This window comes from Miscanthus floridulus, chromosome 10 (genome assembly GCF_019320115.1).
Source record: "Miscanthus floridulus cultivar M001 chromosome 10, ASM1932011v1, whole genome shotgun sequence".
NCBI lineage: Eukaryota > Viridiplantae > Streptophyta > Magnoliopsida > Poales > Poaceae > Miscanthus > Miscanthus floridulus.
The window spans coordinates 73,786,051-73,806,013 of NC_089589.1; the positions used below are offsets into that span (position 1 = coordinate 73,786,051).

Genomic DNA, 19,963 nt, shown 5'->3' on the forward strand with positions numbered 1-19,963 from the left:
TACTCTTCCCGGATAAAGAATAAAGCACTCAAACAAGTTGTGAACCTGATGAACAATATAAACACGTTACCTACATGAATCAGAAGTTGATTACCAGAGAAATATCAGAAGCAAGCCCAAGTAGAACTTGATTCCACCAAGTACAAGCCGTAGAGAGCACTGATAGGCCGGCACATCCTCCAAACTCTTACCTCACTCTCTATCTCACTATTTCTATGTACAAAGGCTAGATCCTAACTTGGAGGACTATTCTTCTCTTGATTGCTTCATTGGATCATGAGATGAGGATATGAATTGTGGCTTTTGGTTTCTGGATTTCAGGATGCTCTACTGGAGAAGGTACAATGGCATATATATAGGGGGCAACATCAAATCTGGACCCTCGAATAAAACCGATCGTGAGCAATGGCATAGATTTGATCTTTAAGGTGTTGGAGAACCGACGTAGCAAGGAAAGGCTGACACAGGGCCCCACAGGATGGACAGCCTGTAGGTGGTGCCGGCTGGCCCCACATGGCAGTGGCTCAGATTGGGTTGCGGTGATTTACCTTCTGGAGTGTTCTAGAGTCTTCCTAACTCGGTTCCATCACTATTAAACGTGATTTGCTTTGACAAATAGGTCCTCCTTGATGATTTTCTGATTAAATCCTCCTGCATTCATGAAATCAACAAAACTCATGGAACTCATTAGTTTTAAACATTATACCTATGTTTGGTGATTGAATTAAGTATATATGTAGGATATGTTGAAGATTTATGATTGATGTTAATGACCGTCAACACCAATGTTAGAACAAATGAAAGGTGGAAGAGATGCCACAGATTGAAGAAATGGCTAGGGTTCCAACGAAGATGAAGGAAGATTTTGTACCTTTGAGAAAGAAATGTGCTTGCTATTCTTCGTTCACCTATTTTCTACTTACCTTTGTTCTTGCCATGTTCATTGGCAAGTTGCTTAGTTCATTGTTGTAAATTCAAGTATCAATTTATGTGTCAGATTGAAATCTATCACTTTTGTACAACTATTGTTCAACTAAATACAAGGTGATTAACCAGGTGTTCAATTTATTGAACTGTAAATGCTAGTTGATCCTAGTATCAATTGATGTGTCGGACTAAAATCTGTCACTTTTGTACAACTATTGTTGAACTAAATGCAAGGTGATGAACCAGGTGTTCAATTTATTGAACTGTAAATGCTACTACATCCAAGTATTAATTCATGTGTTGTAGGCATCCTACTTCCCTAGACACTAGGCCTCTAGTATAGGGGCAACCAGTTTGTTGAGCTATATATACACTCTCCTATGGTCCTACCACACCTTCCTCCCATCCATTCCCCACTCTGCTCCCTTGCTCTGCTTCACCCTGCTAGCGTCGGATGAAAGGCGGCCTCTCTCATGCTCACTACTCCTTCACCTCCAACCTCACCGGTGCACAAATCTTCAGCGCACCATCCCTGCTTCTCTGCTCCATCTAGATCTAAGGTAACTGTACTGGATTTGCTCCTTCACCTGATTCTATATTTCTTTGTATTCCTCTCTCGTGCTCTCTACTCCTTCACCTCCAACCAAGATACAGTAATTTTCTTGGATCTATAGATGAAAATGTATCTTATCATTTTCGAGTTTGTGGCCCTTTATCTCCATGGAGTGTAGCTTGTGAGCCTTATTGTCCTCAGTATTGGTTCACCGAATCAGTGCTTTATGAACAAAGATGATGAACTAGATGAAAGTGTACCAATGGATGTGGACAGGGTTGTAGTGGTCAAGGCTCAGGATGACATGGAGATTGACAACGATCCCATGGAGGTCGACCATGATCTGCAGGATCTTATGAAGATTCACAATGATCCCATGGAGGTCGACTAGGATTTGCATGGAGAATGATTAATTATGCAACCAGTGATGTACATATGAAGGCCTTTTACCTTTTGCATAGTGTCAGCCTAATTAGTATCTTCATTTTAGCTTTCAGCATGCTTGTTAGCTTGGTAGCGTCGACCTACTTATTCGGTAAGAAATGTATGGAACTCAAGTTGGATTCCTTTCAATTCGAGTACTGGCATTGTGCTTTCCTTATGTTTTCCAAGTGCGCAGTTTGGCTTTCTTTCAATGTTAATCTGTGTGCCCTATTGTTCACCATTGAACTCAATTTGGCTTCCTTTCAATCTAAGTACTAGAATTGTGCATTTCTTAGTTTTCAAAGTGCGTAGTTTGGCTTTGTTTCAATGCCAAACTGTGGGGGTACGACCCCGGATACCCATGGCAGACCACATGGGCTACGCCTCTAGGGGTGGCCTAGCCCACAAGAAGAAGCCTTGTGAGGCATGACTCTGCTCGGCGCCTTCTGCAAGACATCAGGAAGATATCCTAAAGATACTATAAGATCTGTTAGAATATATATGATCCCAAGATTCCTGTAATCAGTTATTACTTTTCGATTATCTCTTAGATCTAACCGACTTGTAACCCTGCCTCCCGGACTATATAAGGCGGGTAGGGACCCCCTCTAAAATCACAGCATATCATATGATAGCTAATACAAACCAACAGACCATAGGAGTAAGGTATTACGTCATACTAACGGCCTGAACCTATATAACTCGTGTGTCTCTGTTGCCTTCTTGTTCTTGATCTCGCGCTCCTCTACCGATCAATCTATCTTCGTGGGATACCCCTCGGAGGATTGCTGACGATAATCTATCGACAGTTGGCATGCTAGGTAGGGGTTGTGTGTGCTATTTCCTTGTCGAACAAGATGGTTTTTTCCGTAGGCTCTTCGTCCCTTCCACAGCCCGGCCAGATCTTCATGGTCAGATCCATCTCGTGGATCATCAACGCTGACGGAGTCGAAGAGCTCCTCGAGCTAGAGCAGATCAGTTCTGCGCCGGCCACCCCTGCACCTACAACTATAGATCCAATCTCAGAGGTGATTCTGAGGTCTCTTTTGGCAACAACTCGTCGTCCGCTTCCTCGCTACTAGAGGAGGCCAATCAACAATGATGATCTGATCAAGTCCATCGATCCGATCAGACTGAAGCTCGCTGATTGTCTCTCCATCGCTGAATTGGCACTAGACACTCTGGTTCAGCGCCGACCACCCTCCGATCTGGATCTATCGAAGGGTGCTCAGGAAACTGCAAGGGCTATGGCCCTACCTTTCAGATTCTCCAACACCGCCGCTGCTTACCAGCATGCCCTAAAGGGCAGACTCGCCGACCAGATCACTGTCCAGCTCCTGCCGGTTGTCAACACGCTACACTTAGGCCGGAGCCCCGGGGCGCACCTCCAAACCATCCCGGAAGAAACTCCAGGCTCTGAGTCTCAGGGCTCTATGGAGACCCTCGCCGAAACCCTCTCTTATTAGTTTCTCCCCCCACCCTTTTGGGGTGGCACGATCTTCAACGTCAGCATCGACAGCCCTCCTCGGAACGGTGAAACCGAGGAGGAGAGCGCTGCTCGGGAGAACCAAAACGTCAACCGCGCACAGCGACGAGAAAACGAGGCAGCCATCGCAAGGGCCGAGGCTGCTCGGAATAATCAGCTTGACTCTCAAGGAAGACCGCTCCCGCTCTACCACGACCTCAATGAAGAATTTCTCTGCATCGATGGCCATGACGTCTTTAAGACTCCAAGCGCCAATTTGACAGTAGCCACCAACGAGCTCTCTCGTTTCCCTCAAATGCCCAAGCTCGCTAAGATCACCGCCATGCTTAAAGCAGCTCACTGTTAGGTCAATGAGATACACGAGGATCAGAGACCTTCATGCTCTACGAGCACGATTCACCAATCAGCTGCGTCGAGATCCAATCGCCGCCCAAGTCAAAGCCATTTCGCCAAACAGTCATTACCTCTCCAAGGGGTACCTGGGGGGCATCGCGCCGAGCACCATCGCCAACACGACCAGGAGGTCGAACAGGATGTTAGAGTACATCTCAGCAACCTCTAGGATGCGCGGCGGCATATCGAGCACCGTCGCTTTGGTCACCATGAAGACGAAGTACGTTGCCGCTAGGATTACAAAAAGGAGTACGACAACCTAGACTCAGCCCTCGAGCCTATCCCCGACCACAATGCCACAGATTACGGCATCGACAATCTTGAGGGGCCTCCGTCTTTCACAAGGGCACTCTGAATGCTTTGATGGCCCTGTGGTTTTAAGATCACCGGGGTCGAGCCCTACAAAGGAAGAATGAACCCAACTCAGTGGCTGCAGTCTTATGCCACTGCCGTCCGTGCCGCCAGAGGAGACACCAGCGTTATGGCAAATTATCTCCCCATCATGCTCATGCCACCTGCCATGAGCTGGTTCACTAGCCTTGTGCTAGACTCCATCGACTCGTGGGAAGAGTTAAAGAAAGTCTTCACCGACAACTATATGGCCACGTGTACTCGACCCGACACGAAGCATGATCTCAGCCGCATCAACCAGAAGCCATCCGAGCTCCTCCACAGCTACATCCGGCGTTTCTCCGAGATGAGGAACTCTATCCCCAACATCACGAAAGCTGAAGTCATCACCGCCTTTATCCGAGGACTCCACCATCGCGAGCTTCGCTCCAAATTCAACTGTAAGCCGTCGACCGGTATCGGCGAGATGATAACTACCGCCAACCAGTACATTGATGCAGAGGAAGCCGAGGTGTGCTTCAATGAGGATGCAGGCACTCAGTGACCACCTCATCAATATGACGATCGCCCCGATGATCGATGTCACATTGACCGCCGCCCCGACGACCGCAGCTATCATCGCGATAGCGGCCGTGATCGAATAGGAGGACATAGGCCAGGCCAAAATCACCGCCGCCGGCTAGAACACATCTTCACCACTGCTAGTCAACCTCACGCCAAGTGTAACTACAACGAGCAGTACCAAAAGATACTCGATGGCCCGTGCCCTCTTCACAAGAACGCCAATCACAAGATGAAGGACTGCATTGGTCTAGCTAGGGAGTTCTAGGACAAGAGGCTCGACGATGACAACAACAGAATAGGAGGTCACTGACTGCCTGGGAACAACAACAACGCCTTTCAGGACCATGATAAGGTGGTCGCCACCATCTTTGGGGGCCTCACCTCCACTGAGAGTCGAAGGGAACGGAAGCTTGCCACTCGATGAGTGCTCGCCGTCACTTCAGAAGAAACTACCACCGACCCTAGCTATCGCCCATGGTCTAAGACCCCCATCACCTTTAGTAGGGCTGACCAGTGGGCAGACATACCATATACAGGGTGTTTCCCCCTTGTCCTCGACACAACCATCCAGAAGGTGCTATTCAAAAAAGTCCTTGTTGATGGTGGCAGTGCTTTGAACCTACTCTTCGCCGGAGCCCTAAGGGAGTTGGGCCTCGCGATATCAGATCTCACACCCTCGGACTCCTCCTTCTAGGGTATGGTACCTGGAAGGGCATCCAGGCTACTTGGAGAGATCATACTGCCAGTACAGTTCGGTATAGCAAGCAACTACCGCATCGAGCATATCAACTTCTACGTCACCGACTTTGACACCGCCTACCACGCCATACTTGGCCGGCCAGCTCTGGCCAAATTCATGGCCGTACTGCACTACATGTATTTGGTGTTGAAGATGCCTTTGCCTGCTGGAGTCCTGGCTCTACAGGCCAACCTTTTCGTCGCCTACGCCTACGAGATAGAGAGTCTCGTCCTCGCTGAAGCCACCGACCTCTCCATCAAGATGGCTAGCATTGTCGCCGAAGCCAAGACATTACCCACCGATGACATGGAGATTCCAGAGCTTGAGCTTCCCCGCGCCTCCGCCAAGTCCAAGGAAATCAAGGAGGTCGGCCTCGGCCTCAATGACGCTTCCAAGACCATGAAGATTGGGGCTCATCTTGACCCCAAATAGGAAAGCGCGCTCGTCTCCTTCCTACGTGCCAACGCCGATGTGTTTGCTTGGAAACCTACAGACATGCTAGGGGTACCATGGGAGAAGATCGAGCACTCCTTGAATGTCTCGCCGACCGCCAAACCAATCAAGTAGAAACTTCGCCGATTCGTGCCAGACAAGAAGGAGGCTATTAGGGTAGAAATAAAATGGCTCTTAGCTGCCAGGTTTATAAAAGAAGTGTATCATCCAGATTGGTTAGCAAACCCTGTTCTTGTTTGAAAAAAGAATAAAGAATGGAGAATGTGTGTTGATTATACTGATCTTAAGAAACACTGCCCTAAAGACCCCTTCAGCTTGCCTCAGATAGACGAGGTTGTAGACTCCATCACTGGCTGCGAACTACTCTCTTTCCTTGACTGTTACTCTGGCTATCATCAGATCTCCCTCAAGGAAGAAGACCAGATAAAGACGTCGTTCATTACACCTTTCGGAGCACACTGCTACAAAACTATGTCCTTCGGACTTAAGAACGTTGGGGCTACCTATCAAAGGGCCATTCAGATGTGCCTCGACTAGCAAATCGGCCGCAATGTTGAAGCATACATCGATGACGTGGTCGTCAAAACCAAGACCGCCGACAACCTTATCGCCGACCTCGAAGAAACTTTCGCCAATCTGAACAAGTACCGATGGAAGCTGAACCCTTCAAAGTGCATCTTTGGAGTTCCATCCGGTATACTACTGGGCTACATCATCAGTGCTCGAGGCATCGAGCCTAATCCTGATAAGGTCTCCGCCATCACCAATATGAAACGGCCAACATGTGTCAAGGATATACAAAAGCTTATAGGTTGCATGGCTACTTTAAGCCGCTTCATATCACGCCTCGGCAAAAAAGGGTTACCCTTCTTTAAGCTCCTCAAGGCCTCCGAGCACTTTTCCGGGTCAGAGGAGGTAGACTCAGCTTTCGAACAGCTCAAGTTGTTCTTGACAAAGCCGCCAATCATGACAGCACCAAGGCCAGATGAGACTCTTCTCATATACATCGCCGCCACTTCTCGCGTTGTGAGTACAGCTATCATCGTCGAACGCGAGGAAGCCGGGCACACTTACAGAGTGCAACATCCGGTCTACTTTATCAGTGAAGTACTCAATGAGCCAAAAACTCATTATCCTCAAGTACAAAAGCTGTTATATGCAATTCTGATTATGTCACGCAAGCTCCAGCATTACTTCGAATACTACAAGACCGCCGTGGTCACTGAGTTTCCCCTAGGGGACATTCTTCGCAACAAAGAAGCCAATGGCCGCATCATTAAGTGGGCTGTTGAGCTCGGCACCTATTCCATTGAATTCAGAAGCAGACCTACCATTAAGTCATAGGTGCTCGCTAACTTCGTCGCTGAATGGACCGAGATCCAAGAGCCCATCGCCGCCACTTGCCTCGAACTCTGGGTGATGTACTTTGACGGCGCCCTTAACATCAACGGTGCCGGTGTGGGCATTCTGTTCATTACGCCGACCAAGGATAAGCTACGTTACGTTCTTCGGATACACTTCACAGCCTCCAACAACACCGTGGAATACGAAGCATGTCTCCATGGTCTTCGTATAGCCATCACGCTCGGTGTCAAATGCCTCATGGTGTATGGAGACTCCGTGTTGGTTATCAACCAGCTCAACAAAGACTAGTCCTGTTCCAGTGAGAAGATGGACGCAAACTGCGCCGAAATCAGGAAGCTTGAAGGGAAGTTCTATGATATCGAGTACCACCACGTGGTACGAGATCAAAATCAACCAGCCAACCAGCTCTCAAAAATAGGTTCGTCTTGCGCTGTGGTTCCACCGGGGGTCTTCGTGCAGGATCTCCTGGTGCCATCCATTACAGAAGAAAAGGAAGTTGAGGAGATTCCCCCTGCCGAGCAGTTGGTACTTGCGGTGCCTATGCCGGTCGCTGATTGGAGGGAGCAATTCATCAAGTACCTCACCAACTCTGAAGTACCCACCGACAAGACCGACACCAAATGCTTAATCTGCTGAAGTAAGCACTATGTGTTGGTAGATGGTAACTTGATGAGGAAGAGTGCCAAGGAAGGGATATTGCAGAAGTGCGTCCCTCAAGATGAAGGAGTGAAGCTGCTTCATGAAATTCATTCTAGTTCTTGTGGCAATCACGCGGCCTCAAGAAACCTGGTTGGCAAAGCTTTCCAAGCTAGCTTCTACTGGCCCACGACCATATCCAACGCAGAAGACCTCGTCCGGTGCTATGAAGGATGTCAGTTCTTCACCAAGCAAATACATGTACCGGCACAACAATTGCAGACCATCCTAGCTTCTTGGCCTTTCACATGCTGGGGACTGGACATGATTGGGCCCTTCAAGCCAGTGCTAGGAGGTTTCAGGTATGTATACATCGCCATTGATAAGTTCTCCTAGTGGGTTGAGTACAAACCGCTCATTTCAGCTACTGCAAAGAAAGCAGTCAACCTCTTTGAAGATATCATACACAGGTTCGGTCTCCCAAACAGCATTATCATCGACCTCGGAACCACGTTTACCGACCATCATTTTTGGGATTTCTGTGAAGGCCAGTGCATCTCCGTTAAGTACGTTTCCGTTGCTCATCCTAGAGCTAATGTCTAGGTTGAGCGGGCTAATGGTATGATCCTTGACGCCCTCAAAAAGAGGCTATATCAGAAAGAAGAAAAGCATCCGGGCAGATGGCTCAAAGAACTACCGGCTGTGGTCTGGGGACTACACACTCAAGCTAGTCGTAGTACCGGTGTGCCTCCATATTTTTTGGTCTATGGCTCAGAGGCCATACTACCAGCAAATGTTGCCTTTCGAGCACCCAGGGTGGAAAATTATGTTGAAGAGCGGGCCGTGGCTGTTTGGACAGAGGACATTGATCAGGCCGAGGAAGAATGCCTGATCACCTGTGTCCGCACAGCCAAGTATCTAGAAGATCTGCGAAGGTACTATAACCGCAACGTAAAAGGTCGTTCATTCACCATCGGCGACCTCGTTCTCCGCAGAAAACAAAAGACCGAAGGGTTGCACAAGCTTTCCTCCCCTTGGGAAGGGCCCTACGTCGTCAAAGAGGTCACCCGACCAGGATCTTATCGCTTATGTGACTTAGATGGGATTGATGTTCCAAACTCATGGCACATCGAGCACCTTATACGTTTCTACCCTTGAAACGCTCTAGATATGTACTCTCTGTTTTATGATGAATAAAGTTTTGGTCTCCATAATTTGTCTCCATTTTTTCTCCTTTAACTTTCAATCTCCGTGTATGGCCGCCGAAGCATTACGATACTCCATAATGATCTCCAAAAACGCCGAACAGTTTTCTCCAAAATCACCGAACACGATTTCTCCAAAACACCGAAGACGATTTCTCCAAAACGCCGAACACGATTTCTCCATAACACCAAACACGATTTCTCCAAAATGCCGAACACAATTTGTCCAAAACGCCGAACATGATTTCTCCAAAATGCCGAAGACGATTTCTCCAAAACACCGAACACGATTTCTCCAAGATACCGACCACGTTTTTTCCAAATCGCCAAACTCGATTTTTCCAAATCGCAGAGCATGTTTTCCATATAGCAAAAACATTCTTTGATTGGAGAGTAACATTTTTTCTTTGTTCTCTTCGGAGAAGACCCAGTCTTCGATTTCTCCCTACACGTGCTACGGGTTTCGCGCTCTGCGTTATGGGCGGTTGGCTACAGTCCTTTGGTCACACCTGTTTTTCCTACATGTCTACGGGCTTCGCGCTCGACATTATGGATTATGGGTCAGCCAAGGCCGAGAGTTCAACATAGAATACATTGCTCGAATGCCGCTTGTGTTGCCTTTATCTCCGAGTTCGTTTAACAACAGCCGACCAGAACACGTTTAGCGCTGTTCTTTATGGAAAAAACTCAGCCACCAATTTTCTCCTACACGTGCACGGGCTCCGCGCTCGACGTTATGGACTATGGGCTAGCCAAGGCCATAGGGACCAGCACCAGACCCACTGGTCAGATGTTACTTGAACTACGCATAACCGCATCCGGTTAGAAATTTTGAAGATTATTTCGCCAAATTATAAGCACACTGCATATATTGTATATACAAGCACCTAATGACAAATATTTGATAAGTATTTGTTTCTTGCGCTTTCGCGCTTTCTAACCATACTGTCAAGATATTATAGATGATGTCCACCAAGGAGATCATTATGCTTTGCCACTACCATCATTCTCTCTGAACAGTTATATATCGCCGGCCAACTTTTTCGCCGCGTCCTCCACCTCGTCTTCAAGCTGCTGGGTCTCCGCTTTGCTCAGCCCTTCAGCGTACCCGCCCCCTATCGCCTCCAGGTCAGTGTCTGGATACTGGGATCAGACAACAGCAAGGGCGTGGGTAGCGGTAGAAACAACGGCATCACGGTTGATGCCTTTAAAGCTTTCCCACGCCATCTTGCATCTTTCGATGATAATATCCGGGCGAGGTGGCCTGCCGTCGGGATGAGGAGCAGTTTCCGGTTCGATGCAGTCGAGCACTGGTCTGATTCCGACAACTACGCCGTCAAATTTGTTCCTCTGGGTACGGGCGCCTTGCTCCAACACATCGAATTGTGCCTTGACCCTCCAACTACACATGCATTTTGAAGTTACATCAGGGAAGACATTAACCTTAGCAGAAAACCCGATCATGGGGTACTCACCATCCAGCTCCTCGGTCAGTTTGTTCGCTCGCTCTATCTCCTTCGCTTTTTCCTCCCGGAGTTGTTCGAGGGCCTGGCGCAGCTGACCGAGCTCCGCGTCTTCTTCTACAAGTACATCATTCATCAACAAAAGTAATCGTATCCGGCTATGTCAGGCATTTTTGTGGATCGAACATACCTGTTTTCTCCTCAGAGACTTTTTGCAGCTTTTCCAATTGCTCGGAAGCATCTTTCAGTTGTGTAGAGGCAGTGATCAGCTGCTCGGACTTGCTCCAAAGTTGTTCTTTCATAGTCGCCAGTTGTCCAGATAGGACCCCCTTCTGGTATTCTAGGTCCCACGCATTGGACTCCGCAAGGTCTCGCTCGCACTGGGCCCTTTGAATATTCTTCTCTAAAAGGTTCATCGCCTCCTTGAGTTTTTTGTTCTCCTCGACAAGGGGCTCCATCCTCTTAATCAACTGGTAACGGTGCTCGGCAGTTTGAGTCATCCCCTAGAAATGCACAATGACAATGACAGAAGGAAACAAACAATGACAACGAAGAATTTCTGAGATTCAGTATCAACCTCGATTTGTTTTACTACTCCGCCGAGGGCGGATTTTAGCCTCTTCATTTCTCTAGGGGTGTCCTCTTCCTCGACAACTACCACTTCGTCACCATGCCTGCGAAGGATTCGGATGGATTGGGTTCGAGGCTCATCACGAACGATCTCCTCGACCTCGTCCTCCTCTTCCGCTGTAGTAGGGCTCACCGCAGGGGGGCTCCATGGTCTGAGCAGGACATGTGACCCTTCTAGGGGCACCGTTAGCTCCTTAGGCACCCCTGGTCTCGCCGACCTAGACTCTACCGCCTTGCTGGCCACTACAGTTTCAGCTCCTGAGGGTCCGGCGCTACCCGATGTTGCTTTAGGCATCGTTGCCGAGCCAGCCTCTGCTGATGTCGGTCCCTCACCATCTCTAGCTCCACCTGCAACGGTTGTTGTTTGTTCCGCTAATCCCCGAGCACTGGGGGCCCTGACATAGGGGCGGCAGGCACTACCTCTGCCTCGGGGTCAGCTTGAGACTGCTTATCAATCTGGGCGGATGACTTCGGATCCACCATGTGTTTTGCGCTGCATCCGAACATTTGGTCGATCACCCAAAAACAGAGATCAAATAGCAAAACAATAACAATGCGAGGTTACTTACCGTTTGGTCTGCCGGTGTGCTTTTTTGAATCGGCGAGGCCTGTTTGAGCCCCCAGGTGCGGCTATGGGGTCGACCTCCGTGTTATCGGATGGAGGTCTATCCTCCTTTACAGTTGGCCTATGCTCCACCCGTTGTTTCGGTGTGTGCTCCGCCTGTACCACCAGGTTTTGCTCCGTTTGATGCTCGGGGACTCCCATCGCCTGCTGCTCGAGAACTCCCATCACTTGCTGCTCGAGGACTGCCGTCGCCTACTGCTTGGGGACTTCATCGCTTCCCCTTGGTTGCTCCTCCACGCGTGTTCTACGTGAAGTTGTTTGCACGCTGGGGGAGGGGGAACTGCATTTTCATCATCATCAGACCACTCCATCACCATGGCCCTCTGTGGACAGCTGGTCTAGTTGCCGCCTAGTGATATACCGCCTGGTCTGCGGGGAGCGGCCGCCGCCATTTTCCTTTTCTTCCAGGCCGGCTCGTCTGCTGCTACCCATTTTCCTCGAGATTTCTCCAATAACGGGGGGGGGCGCTCCATATGATCAACATCTGAATCTCTAGATTATGATGAGATACCGACAGGACTTTCTTCAGGGTTTTCTGTTGGTTGGACATCCATCGCTGGCGGCCATTCAGCTCTCGGCATGTCTAAAAAATATACTGCTCTATCCTGCAAATGGATCTTTGAATAAGTAAGTCAGTTTCCTGCTCGGCAAATCAACATTTGAACAATGATGGGTAAGATGGTTACCTGAGGAGGTGGGTTGGTACAGTTGAAGGCCTTTGTTTCTTTCGGCCAGCTAAATGAGGCGCTGGAGGTGAATAATTCTGTGGCGCGGCCTATTACTTCTTTCCTCGACAACAGTTCAGGTCTCTCCCGGGTTCTGTCGTTGCCGCCCTTGTAGTCAAAAGCAGGATAGGCCCTTTCCTTGCAAGGCTAGACACGGCGTACTATGAAACTTGCTGCCACAAGTTCACCTCTCAACTCCACACTTTGAATCAGGTCAAGGAGCTACTTCACTTGCTCCATGTCGACACTTCTTGGTCTCTCCGACCAGCTTCTTTGGTTCTCCGGGATATGGTGCACATCACAGCGGACGGCCGGGTGGTTCTATTTCATGTAAAACCACTTGGCATTCCACCCTTTTAAGGAAGTGTTCAGTGGTACGCTGATATAATCGCTGGCCATTCTATCCCGGAGCTGCAGATATATGCTGCCGACCACGTTGGAGCCGCCGCCGCCTTTCTTCTTTAGCCAAAATAAATGTCTAAAGAGGTTGAAGTGCGGAAGAATCCCAAGAAACGCCTCACAGAAGTGAATAAAGATCAAGATGTGTAGTATAGTGTTGGGGTGGAGATTGCACAGACTGATCGACCAAAATACCAATAGATCTCGCAAGAAAGGATGAACAGGGAACCCCAATCCACGCCAAAAATAATCTTCAAAGACTATAACTTCATCGGTGTTAGGCATTGGAAAGGGCTCACCAATGGCTGAATGCCATCCACTAGTGACGCGGTTAGGAAGCACGCCCGCTGTCACCATTCTTTCGAGCTTCGCTTCTCCAGTGCACGACGGCATCCATTCTTCGTCGCGGCTGGCTCTGCTTCCCGCTTTCTTTGGGTTTGTTTTCTTCGGGTTTGCGGCTCTCCTCTTTGGCGCCATCGCTCAGACCTAGATACGGTCTGCGTCGGCAGCATTTGTGGCTTTGAATCTAGAGGTGTGGTGTCTGAGATGGAAGATGAAATGTCGGAGTGGCAAAGGTGGGCGGCGGTACTGATACAACGCACTTTCCCCACCTTTATAACTCAAGGGTTTTTGGGAAACCGTTCCTGCGATATGCACCGCTGTGATTTCTCTGATGCGCCAAATGGGTTGTTACATGGGCTTCCGCACAAACCGCAGCCCACGGCGCTCATTTATCGCTGCCTTCAGTTGCCCCTCACCTAAATATCACCGACTTCTCCACCATTTGTTGAGGCTAAGTAACTGACATTGTCCAGTTATTACTCTAGTTTTTTCTCTACGGTTGGATTACTCCTATAACTCCGCCTGCAGCTCAGGGACTGGTGGTCTTTTCCATTGGTTTTAGGTTGTTTTTCTGTTTCTGACCCTGGCACCATGTGACTACGTCACCTACTATCATGCTCGGGGACTAAGTGGGCACACTTCACCTTGCGGTGAATGTGCTGTGTTTCTTTTTGGGCCGCCCCCGGGGACTGGTTGCCTGCTCAGCTGGTTTTTAGTTTTTTCTTCTAGTTTCTGATCCTGGCACCACAAGACTACATCATCTGCTACCAGGCTCAGGGACTAAGTGGGCACACTTCACCTCATAGTGAGTGTGCAGGATTTTTTCTTGAAGACTGCATGACTATAGAGGAAGATTGACTCCTATAATTTTGTTTGGACTCTAAGTGGGCACACTTGGTTCACTGCGGAGAAATTTTCGATTCTATACTTGAGCTCCTTACACCCTTATGGCAAGCCATACTTGGGTCATGCTGCTTGGCGATAGGTCACACTGCTCAGCGACGGTTCACGCTGCTCGGTGACAGGTCGTGTTGCTCTGCAATGGTTCATACTGCTCGACGATGGTTCACGATGCTCAGCAGTTAAGCATGGTGGTTGGACCATGGGCTTGACTGCTCAGCATCATTTGTAACTGCTCGGACAAGCTCAAGGCGGCATTGCACAATGGGTACAAGGTGCTCGGGGACTAGCTATGGGGGGTACGACCCTGGATACCCACGGCAGACCACATGGGCTGCACCCCTAGGGGTTGCCCAGCCCACAAGAAGAAGCCTTGCAAGGCATGACTCTGCTCGGCGTCTTCCGCAAGACATCAGGAAGATATCCTAAAGATACTACAAGATCTGTTAGGATATGTATGATCCCAAGATTCCTGTAATCAGTTATTACTTTTTGGTTATCTCTTAGATCTAACCGACTTGTAACCCTACCTCCCAGACTATATAAGGCGGGCAGGGACCCCCTCTAAAATCATGACATATCATATGATAGCTAATACAAACCAACAGACCATAGGAGTATGGTATTACGTCATACTGACGGCCTGAACTTGTATAACTCATGTGTCTCTGTTGCCTTCTTGTTCTTGATCTCGCGCTCCTCTACCGATCAATCTACCTTCGTGGGATACCCCTCGGAGGACTGCCGACGATAATTTGTCGACACAAACATTAAAATTGTGTGCCTTATTGTTCATCACCATATCATATAGTGGTATCTGGGTGGTAATAGGACCTAACCACAAGTGATCTTACTGTGCATTCATCGCCGCTTAGTTGCAAATTTTCCAATCCCGTGTTTGCCTCCCATGCGGAACTGATGAAATCTCGATTCCCATGTGTCATAGAAGTTACGTGGAGAACAAGCAAGCCCTACCCCAACCCCCCTCCTGCCATCCCCCACACATAGATAGCTTTTCCTATCCTCATCACTGTTCATCATTGCCTCTCCTGCTCATCACCACAGCTCAGCTCCTACTCCACACCGGTGCACATCGTCGGCTTGCCCACACAGATCCACTGGCAAATGAGCTACCACTGTCACTGGCGTTGCCACTCGTGCTCATCGCCGCTAGATCTAAAGGCAAGTGTAACAAGGCCCTACTTGCATCGCCGTCCCTTCTCCTCAAAACTCATCTCCTTACAAATATTTATTCATGCAATTCAACAGTAGGGCGGCCTCATCTCTTTGGCTAGTGGTGTCCTTCTGGATGAAGGATGCCCCCAACATGAGGAACATAGTGGATAGCCTCTCAAATGATGTGCTTGTACAATATCTTCAGCTACCTCCCCGCTCGGTCCTTGTGTTGCTGTAAGTGTGCCTGTCCCTCCTGGAAGTGCATCATCTCCGACTCCTATCACCGTAAGAAGCTTTCCCACACTGCCATCGGCTTCTTCTATGGTAGCTGGTGGAAGGGCAATCGCCAATTCACCAGCATCATCGGTGAATGGCCCTCCTTATCCTTCTTGCCCTTCCCCATCAAAAAGTCCTGGTCTCAGATTGCTACAGTGGCCTTGTCCTTTGCTAGTGTGCTGGGCCTGATGGATTATGTTGCTATGTTGTCTGCAATCTGGCGACCCACAAATAGCATGTACTATCGCGTAGCATATGTTCTGTTGGTCAGGATCACTTATGTTTCAACCCAACATCCTCGCACTTCCATGTGATTGAATTTGTGGAGGTGGAGGGTGCGTGCGTAGGTGTGGAGATATACTCATCTAAAACTACAACATGGATCTTTAAGGAATCTGAATGGGGCGAGGGTATTGTACTATGTTCAAAATCAAGAATTGTTTATCTTAATGGTTCGATGCACATGCTTGAGTACTCTATGATAGTTGTTGTGGATATGGAGGGAAAGACATGGAGGACAATTCGTAAACCATGTGGTTCAAAAATGTTCATCCATCAAGCTCAAGGTCACCTGTGTGTGTTGTGCTAATTTTTACAATATGTCTTGGCTTTTACTATGGATATATGAAGATTATGGTACTAATAACTGGACATTGAAGCATGTTGTGTACTCGGAGGAACTATTTGGACACATGAATATTAAAGTTGGTTCTAAGCTTTGTGATGCGGAGTACAGAGTGATTATAGTTCACCTAGAATGGAATTTCATTTTCCTTGTTGGGAAGGATAGAACATTGATTGCATATGACATGGACCGCAGAAAGGTTCATGTCATCTATGCCCATGTCATCCACTTTTGTAGACCAAGAGGGCGTTTCCATATGAACATTATTGGTATACTTTAACACACATAGATAAATCTGCAAGCGCATGGATACCACTGTAGCTTTCACCCGGAAGTATTCCAAGTATCGTATCCATAGGGAAACATGTGAGACTAACTACGGTCTAACTTAACGAGGGGTAGTGAATAGGTTAAGGGTTAATTTATCTAGGAGTAGCAACAAGGTTAGGATAAACAGAAGCATAGAGGGGATAACTAAGGGTCTCTAGTTCTGACTTGGGTAAGCTTATGTGTTCTATGGTTCAACTGGGGACATTACTAGGGAAAGACACCAGTGGAGCATGCTTTCCTTCGCAACCGTGTCCTACGTACGCCTACAGACAGGAGGTGGACTACAAAGGATCAGCGATGCTATATAGTATGATGCTATATAGTACTGATGTCACACGCGATCTACCACCGATCCGGAATATAGGGTGCATCCACGATTAACCTAAGTCTAAGTAATACGCTTACACTTACGTTTAATACTCTACTCCCTCTAGTGCAGGAATAAAGCACTCAAAAGAGTCATGAACCTCAAGAACAATATAAACAAGATACTTACTTGAATCAGAAGTTGATTACCAGAGAAATCTCAGAAGCAAGCTCAATTAGAACTTGATTCTACCAAGATACAAGCTGTAGAGAGAGCATCGACCGGCCATAATCTCCTCCAAACTCTTCCCTCACTCTCTATCTCACTATTTCTATTTATAAGACTAGATCCTATGGAGGACTAATCTTTTCTTGATAGCTAGCTCTGACCCTCATGAGGAGAATATGAATTAGGGTTTTAGAGATCTGCTGAGGATCTCATGAGGGAGGGGGGTAGGGGCTGCTATATATAGGCCAGAGGTAGAGTAGTGGCCAAGGAATCAAGGTGGAGTAAGTGGCAAGGACTCTAGGAGTAGGGGGCAAGGAATTGTCACATCATTGATCTGCGTCATCTCTCCTGACCACCGTTGGATGAACTGACCTAAAACCGCCTTAGAATCAATGGTGTAGATTGTAGGAAGGAGTACGTGGCGATAGAGGGTGATGGGCCACCCCATGGGCCAGGCGGCCTCCCTAGTGGGCTAGCTGGCCCACTATGGTGCCAAGTGGGCTCCTCCTTCTGGTGGTGAGGCTTGGGCTTAGTCTTGAGTCGACCTTCGTAGGTGTCACGAGTAGAATTACTTGTTGTCATCGGTTTGCTTATTTGGAGTGTATGACAGTGGTCTCAGAAGCTATTTTCTAGATAAATCCTCCTGCAGTCATGAAATCACCAAAGCTCATGGAATTCATTAGTTTAAACCCCTAAACCTTCAATGGTGATTACATTTATGCCCTTATACATGTTTAATTGATGGTTTATAATGGTTGTTAACTACCGTCAACAAACAAGCCTTACTATCTTCCTTGTGTTTCCTTGTTCATGGAGTCATTAGTAGAGCATTAAAGGTGCATTTGCTGTATTTCATCGTCATGATAGTCTTTGTTCTGGTAGGGAGTTGTTTTCATTCTATGTATGTATAGGACAATTTTGGCTTGTTAACTAAAGGAATGGTATGTTTAATATTTTTAATTCTGCTACTTTGTTCAGGTTGTGGATCAGAGATGAAGAGGGGTTCCATGGTGCATTGGCTACCAATCCAAAGGATGCACTAATTATATTCATTTTGCCTTGCAATCAGGAGTTTCACATAGCAAGAGCACAGCTATGTCGTTTTGTTATGTAAGTCTATAGAGATCAATAACTTTAGTATGCAATCTATGTACTACTTGTGTTAGTACATCAGTTGAGAAAGATGTTATGGTAGCGTCCATTGTTATTGTAAAAAGTACTCTTGTTTCTGAACATGATTTATGGATGTAATGATTATGTATCTGTATGCTTTGTGTTTAATAAGCTATTAAGGGCCTAGCTGAATTAGTAAATATTGTGAAACCGGATGAAATTCTGTCACAGTCGGAAGTAAGTGCCGTTCATTATTTTGTTATCACCATCGTCGGTGGTGGTGCAAATGTCCAACTCCATTGCTATACGTATGATGTGGCAGGGATCAAAAGTATATCACTACTGAATTGTTTAGTAAACCAACACCGACTAAACAATAATCAAAGGCAGATCGTGGTGCAAGGTGACGATGACCATGACCTTTGTACTGACGGTTCATTTGCTGACGCGACGGTGATGTTTTCCTCTACATCGATGTCTCGGACGTCCAAGTGATAGTGAACCCGCACTATAGACAGTCAGGTCTAAGTACAAGGCGACGATGCTGGTGACCGCTGCACAGGCAGTCGATATGCCCACATGACGGTGATGATAGCCTCGACACAGGCGGATGATTTGCCAATGCGGCAGTGTAGTGTATATCCACACAGCCGGGTCGTGCTCCAATGTGATAAAAGTAAGGACCTTATCATGGACGGATCATAAGGCAATACTGTGGTGATAGTGTACACCACGGTCAGTCTCAGATGCCGACGGTGACGGCTATGACCATCACAGTCGACAGCTTACTGTCGAGGCCGAAATTGGATTGCGATGGGGGTTACGACATGGCTGTGATAGGTCTGAATGTAGTAGTGGTAGCAAGTCTAACTCTATATTCTTTAGGTACTAGTTGAGAATTAAATTTCTGCTCAACAGCTAGCTCCCAATCTAAATACACCTTAGGATCAGCAGAGGAAGCATATTAAACTTAGTTTTAGAGAAAAGATCAGTATTACCACGATCGTTACCTCCCATACCATGACGGTTATGATGTATTCTCTCATGTAACCGTGCACCATGCGCATCATGTCATGCAATGACATCCTCATTGCCGTTGCCTTGTAACACCCTAAAATTTGCCTCTTTTGAAAATAGGTTTAAAATGATTTAATTATGTATTTTTGTGCTCATGAAATATAGGGAAATAAAATTTTTCATTAAATTAAAATTCATCATGAGGTTTAGCAACATGTTTGTGCATACATGCCCTTGCATTTGATGTATTTGATTGAGGGATTTTGAGTAAAATTCAAAAAGGCTTGAATTGCTTTGAAATAAAAGAAAAGAGAATTAGAAAATAAAAGGATTTAAAAAGTTGTAAAAATTTATTTTTTGAAAACTTACCAAAATTTCTCATTTTTATTTATATTAAAAAGTGTATTTTAAACTCTATTTGAATTTGATTTAATTTGAATTTGAATTTGGTTTTGAAACAAATTAGAAAAAGATTTGGAAAAAAAAGAGAAAACTCTCTCTCCTCCCCTCTTTCCCTTTTGGCCTGCTTGGGCCAGTCTGTTTTTTTTCTCTCACTGGCCTGCTTCTTCTCTCTGTTGAGTCGGCCCAGCGCTTCCAGCTTCCTTCCCGCGCGCACCGGCCCATCTCACGTTCTGGCTCAGCTGCTTCTATTCCCCTCCCGCGTAGCCAACAGGACAGCTCAGCTCCCTCCTTCGCTTCCGCGAGCCCTTGG

General features: G+C 47.3%; 2 protein-coding genes across 2 annotated transcripts; one reads left to right on the plus strand and one right to left on the minus strand.

Moving 5' to 3' along the window:
• Positions 1-7,560: 7,560 nt before the first annotated feature.
• LOC136488851 (uncharacterized) lies at positions 7,561-7,890 on the plus strand. Its single transcript, XM_066485652.1, has one exon. It carries the CDS (start codon positions 7,561-7,563, stop codon positions 7,888-7,890), a length of 330 nt encoding a protein of 109 aa, XP_066341749.1.
• A 2,225-nt stretch (positions 7,891-10,115) lies between these two features.
• LOC136488852 (uncharacterized) lies at positions 10,116-11,671 on the minus strand. Its single transcript, XM_066485653.1, has 4 exons — positions 11,609-11,671; positions 10,749-11,061; positions 10,521-10,675; positions 10,116-10,238 (listed from the first exon to the last, which is right to left on the minus strand). The coding sequence occupies exons 1-4, from the start codon at positions 11,669-11,671 to the stop codon at positions 10,116-10,118; spliced, it is 654 nt and encodes a 217-aa protein (XP_066341750.1).
• Positions 11,672-19,963: the final 8,292 nt, after the last annotated feature.

What these genes read in the sequence shown, in the direction of transcription:
- LOC136488851 (XM_066485652.1), top strand. Translation starts at nt 7,561, where the DNA reads ATGGACGCAAACTGCGCCGAAATCAGGAAGCTTGAAGGGAAGTTCTAT.
- LOC136488852 (XM_066485653.1), bottom strand. Translation starts at nt 11,671, where the DNA reads ATGGTGGATCCGAAGTCATCCGCCCAGATTGATAAGCAGTCTCAAGCT. An exon ending in AAGCTGACCCCGAGGCAGAG is followed by an intron (nt 11,062 to 11,608) that starts GTAGTGCCTGCC and finishes GTGCATTTCTAG; the next exon opens with GGGATGACTCAAACTGCCGA. An exon ending in AGTCTCTGAGGAGAAAACAG is followed by an intron (nt 10,676 to 10,748) that starts GTATGTTCGATC and finishes ATGTACTTGTAG; the next exon opens with AAGAAGACGCGGAGCTCGGT.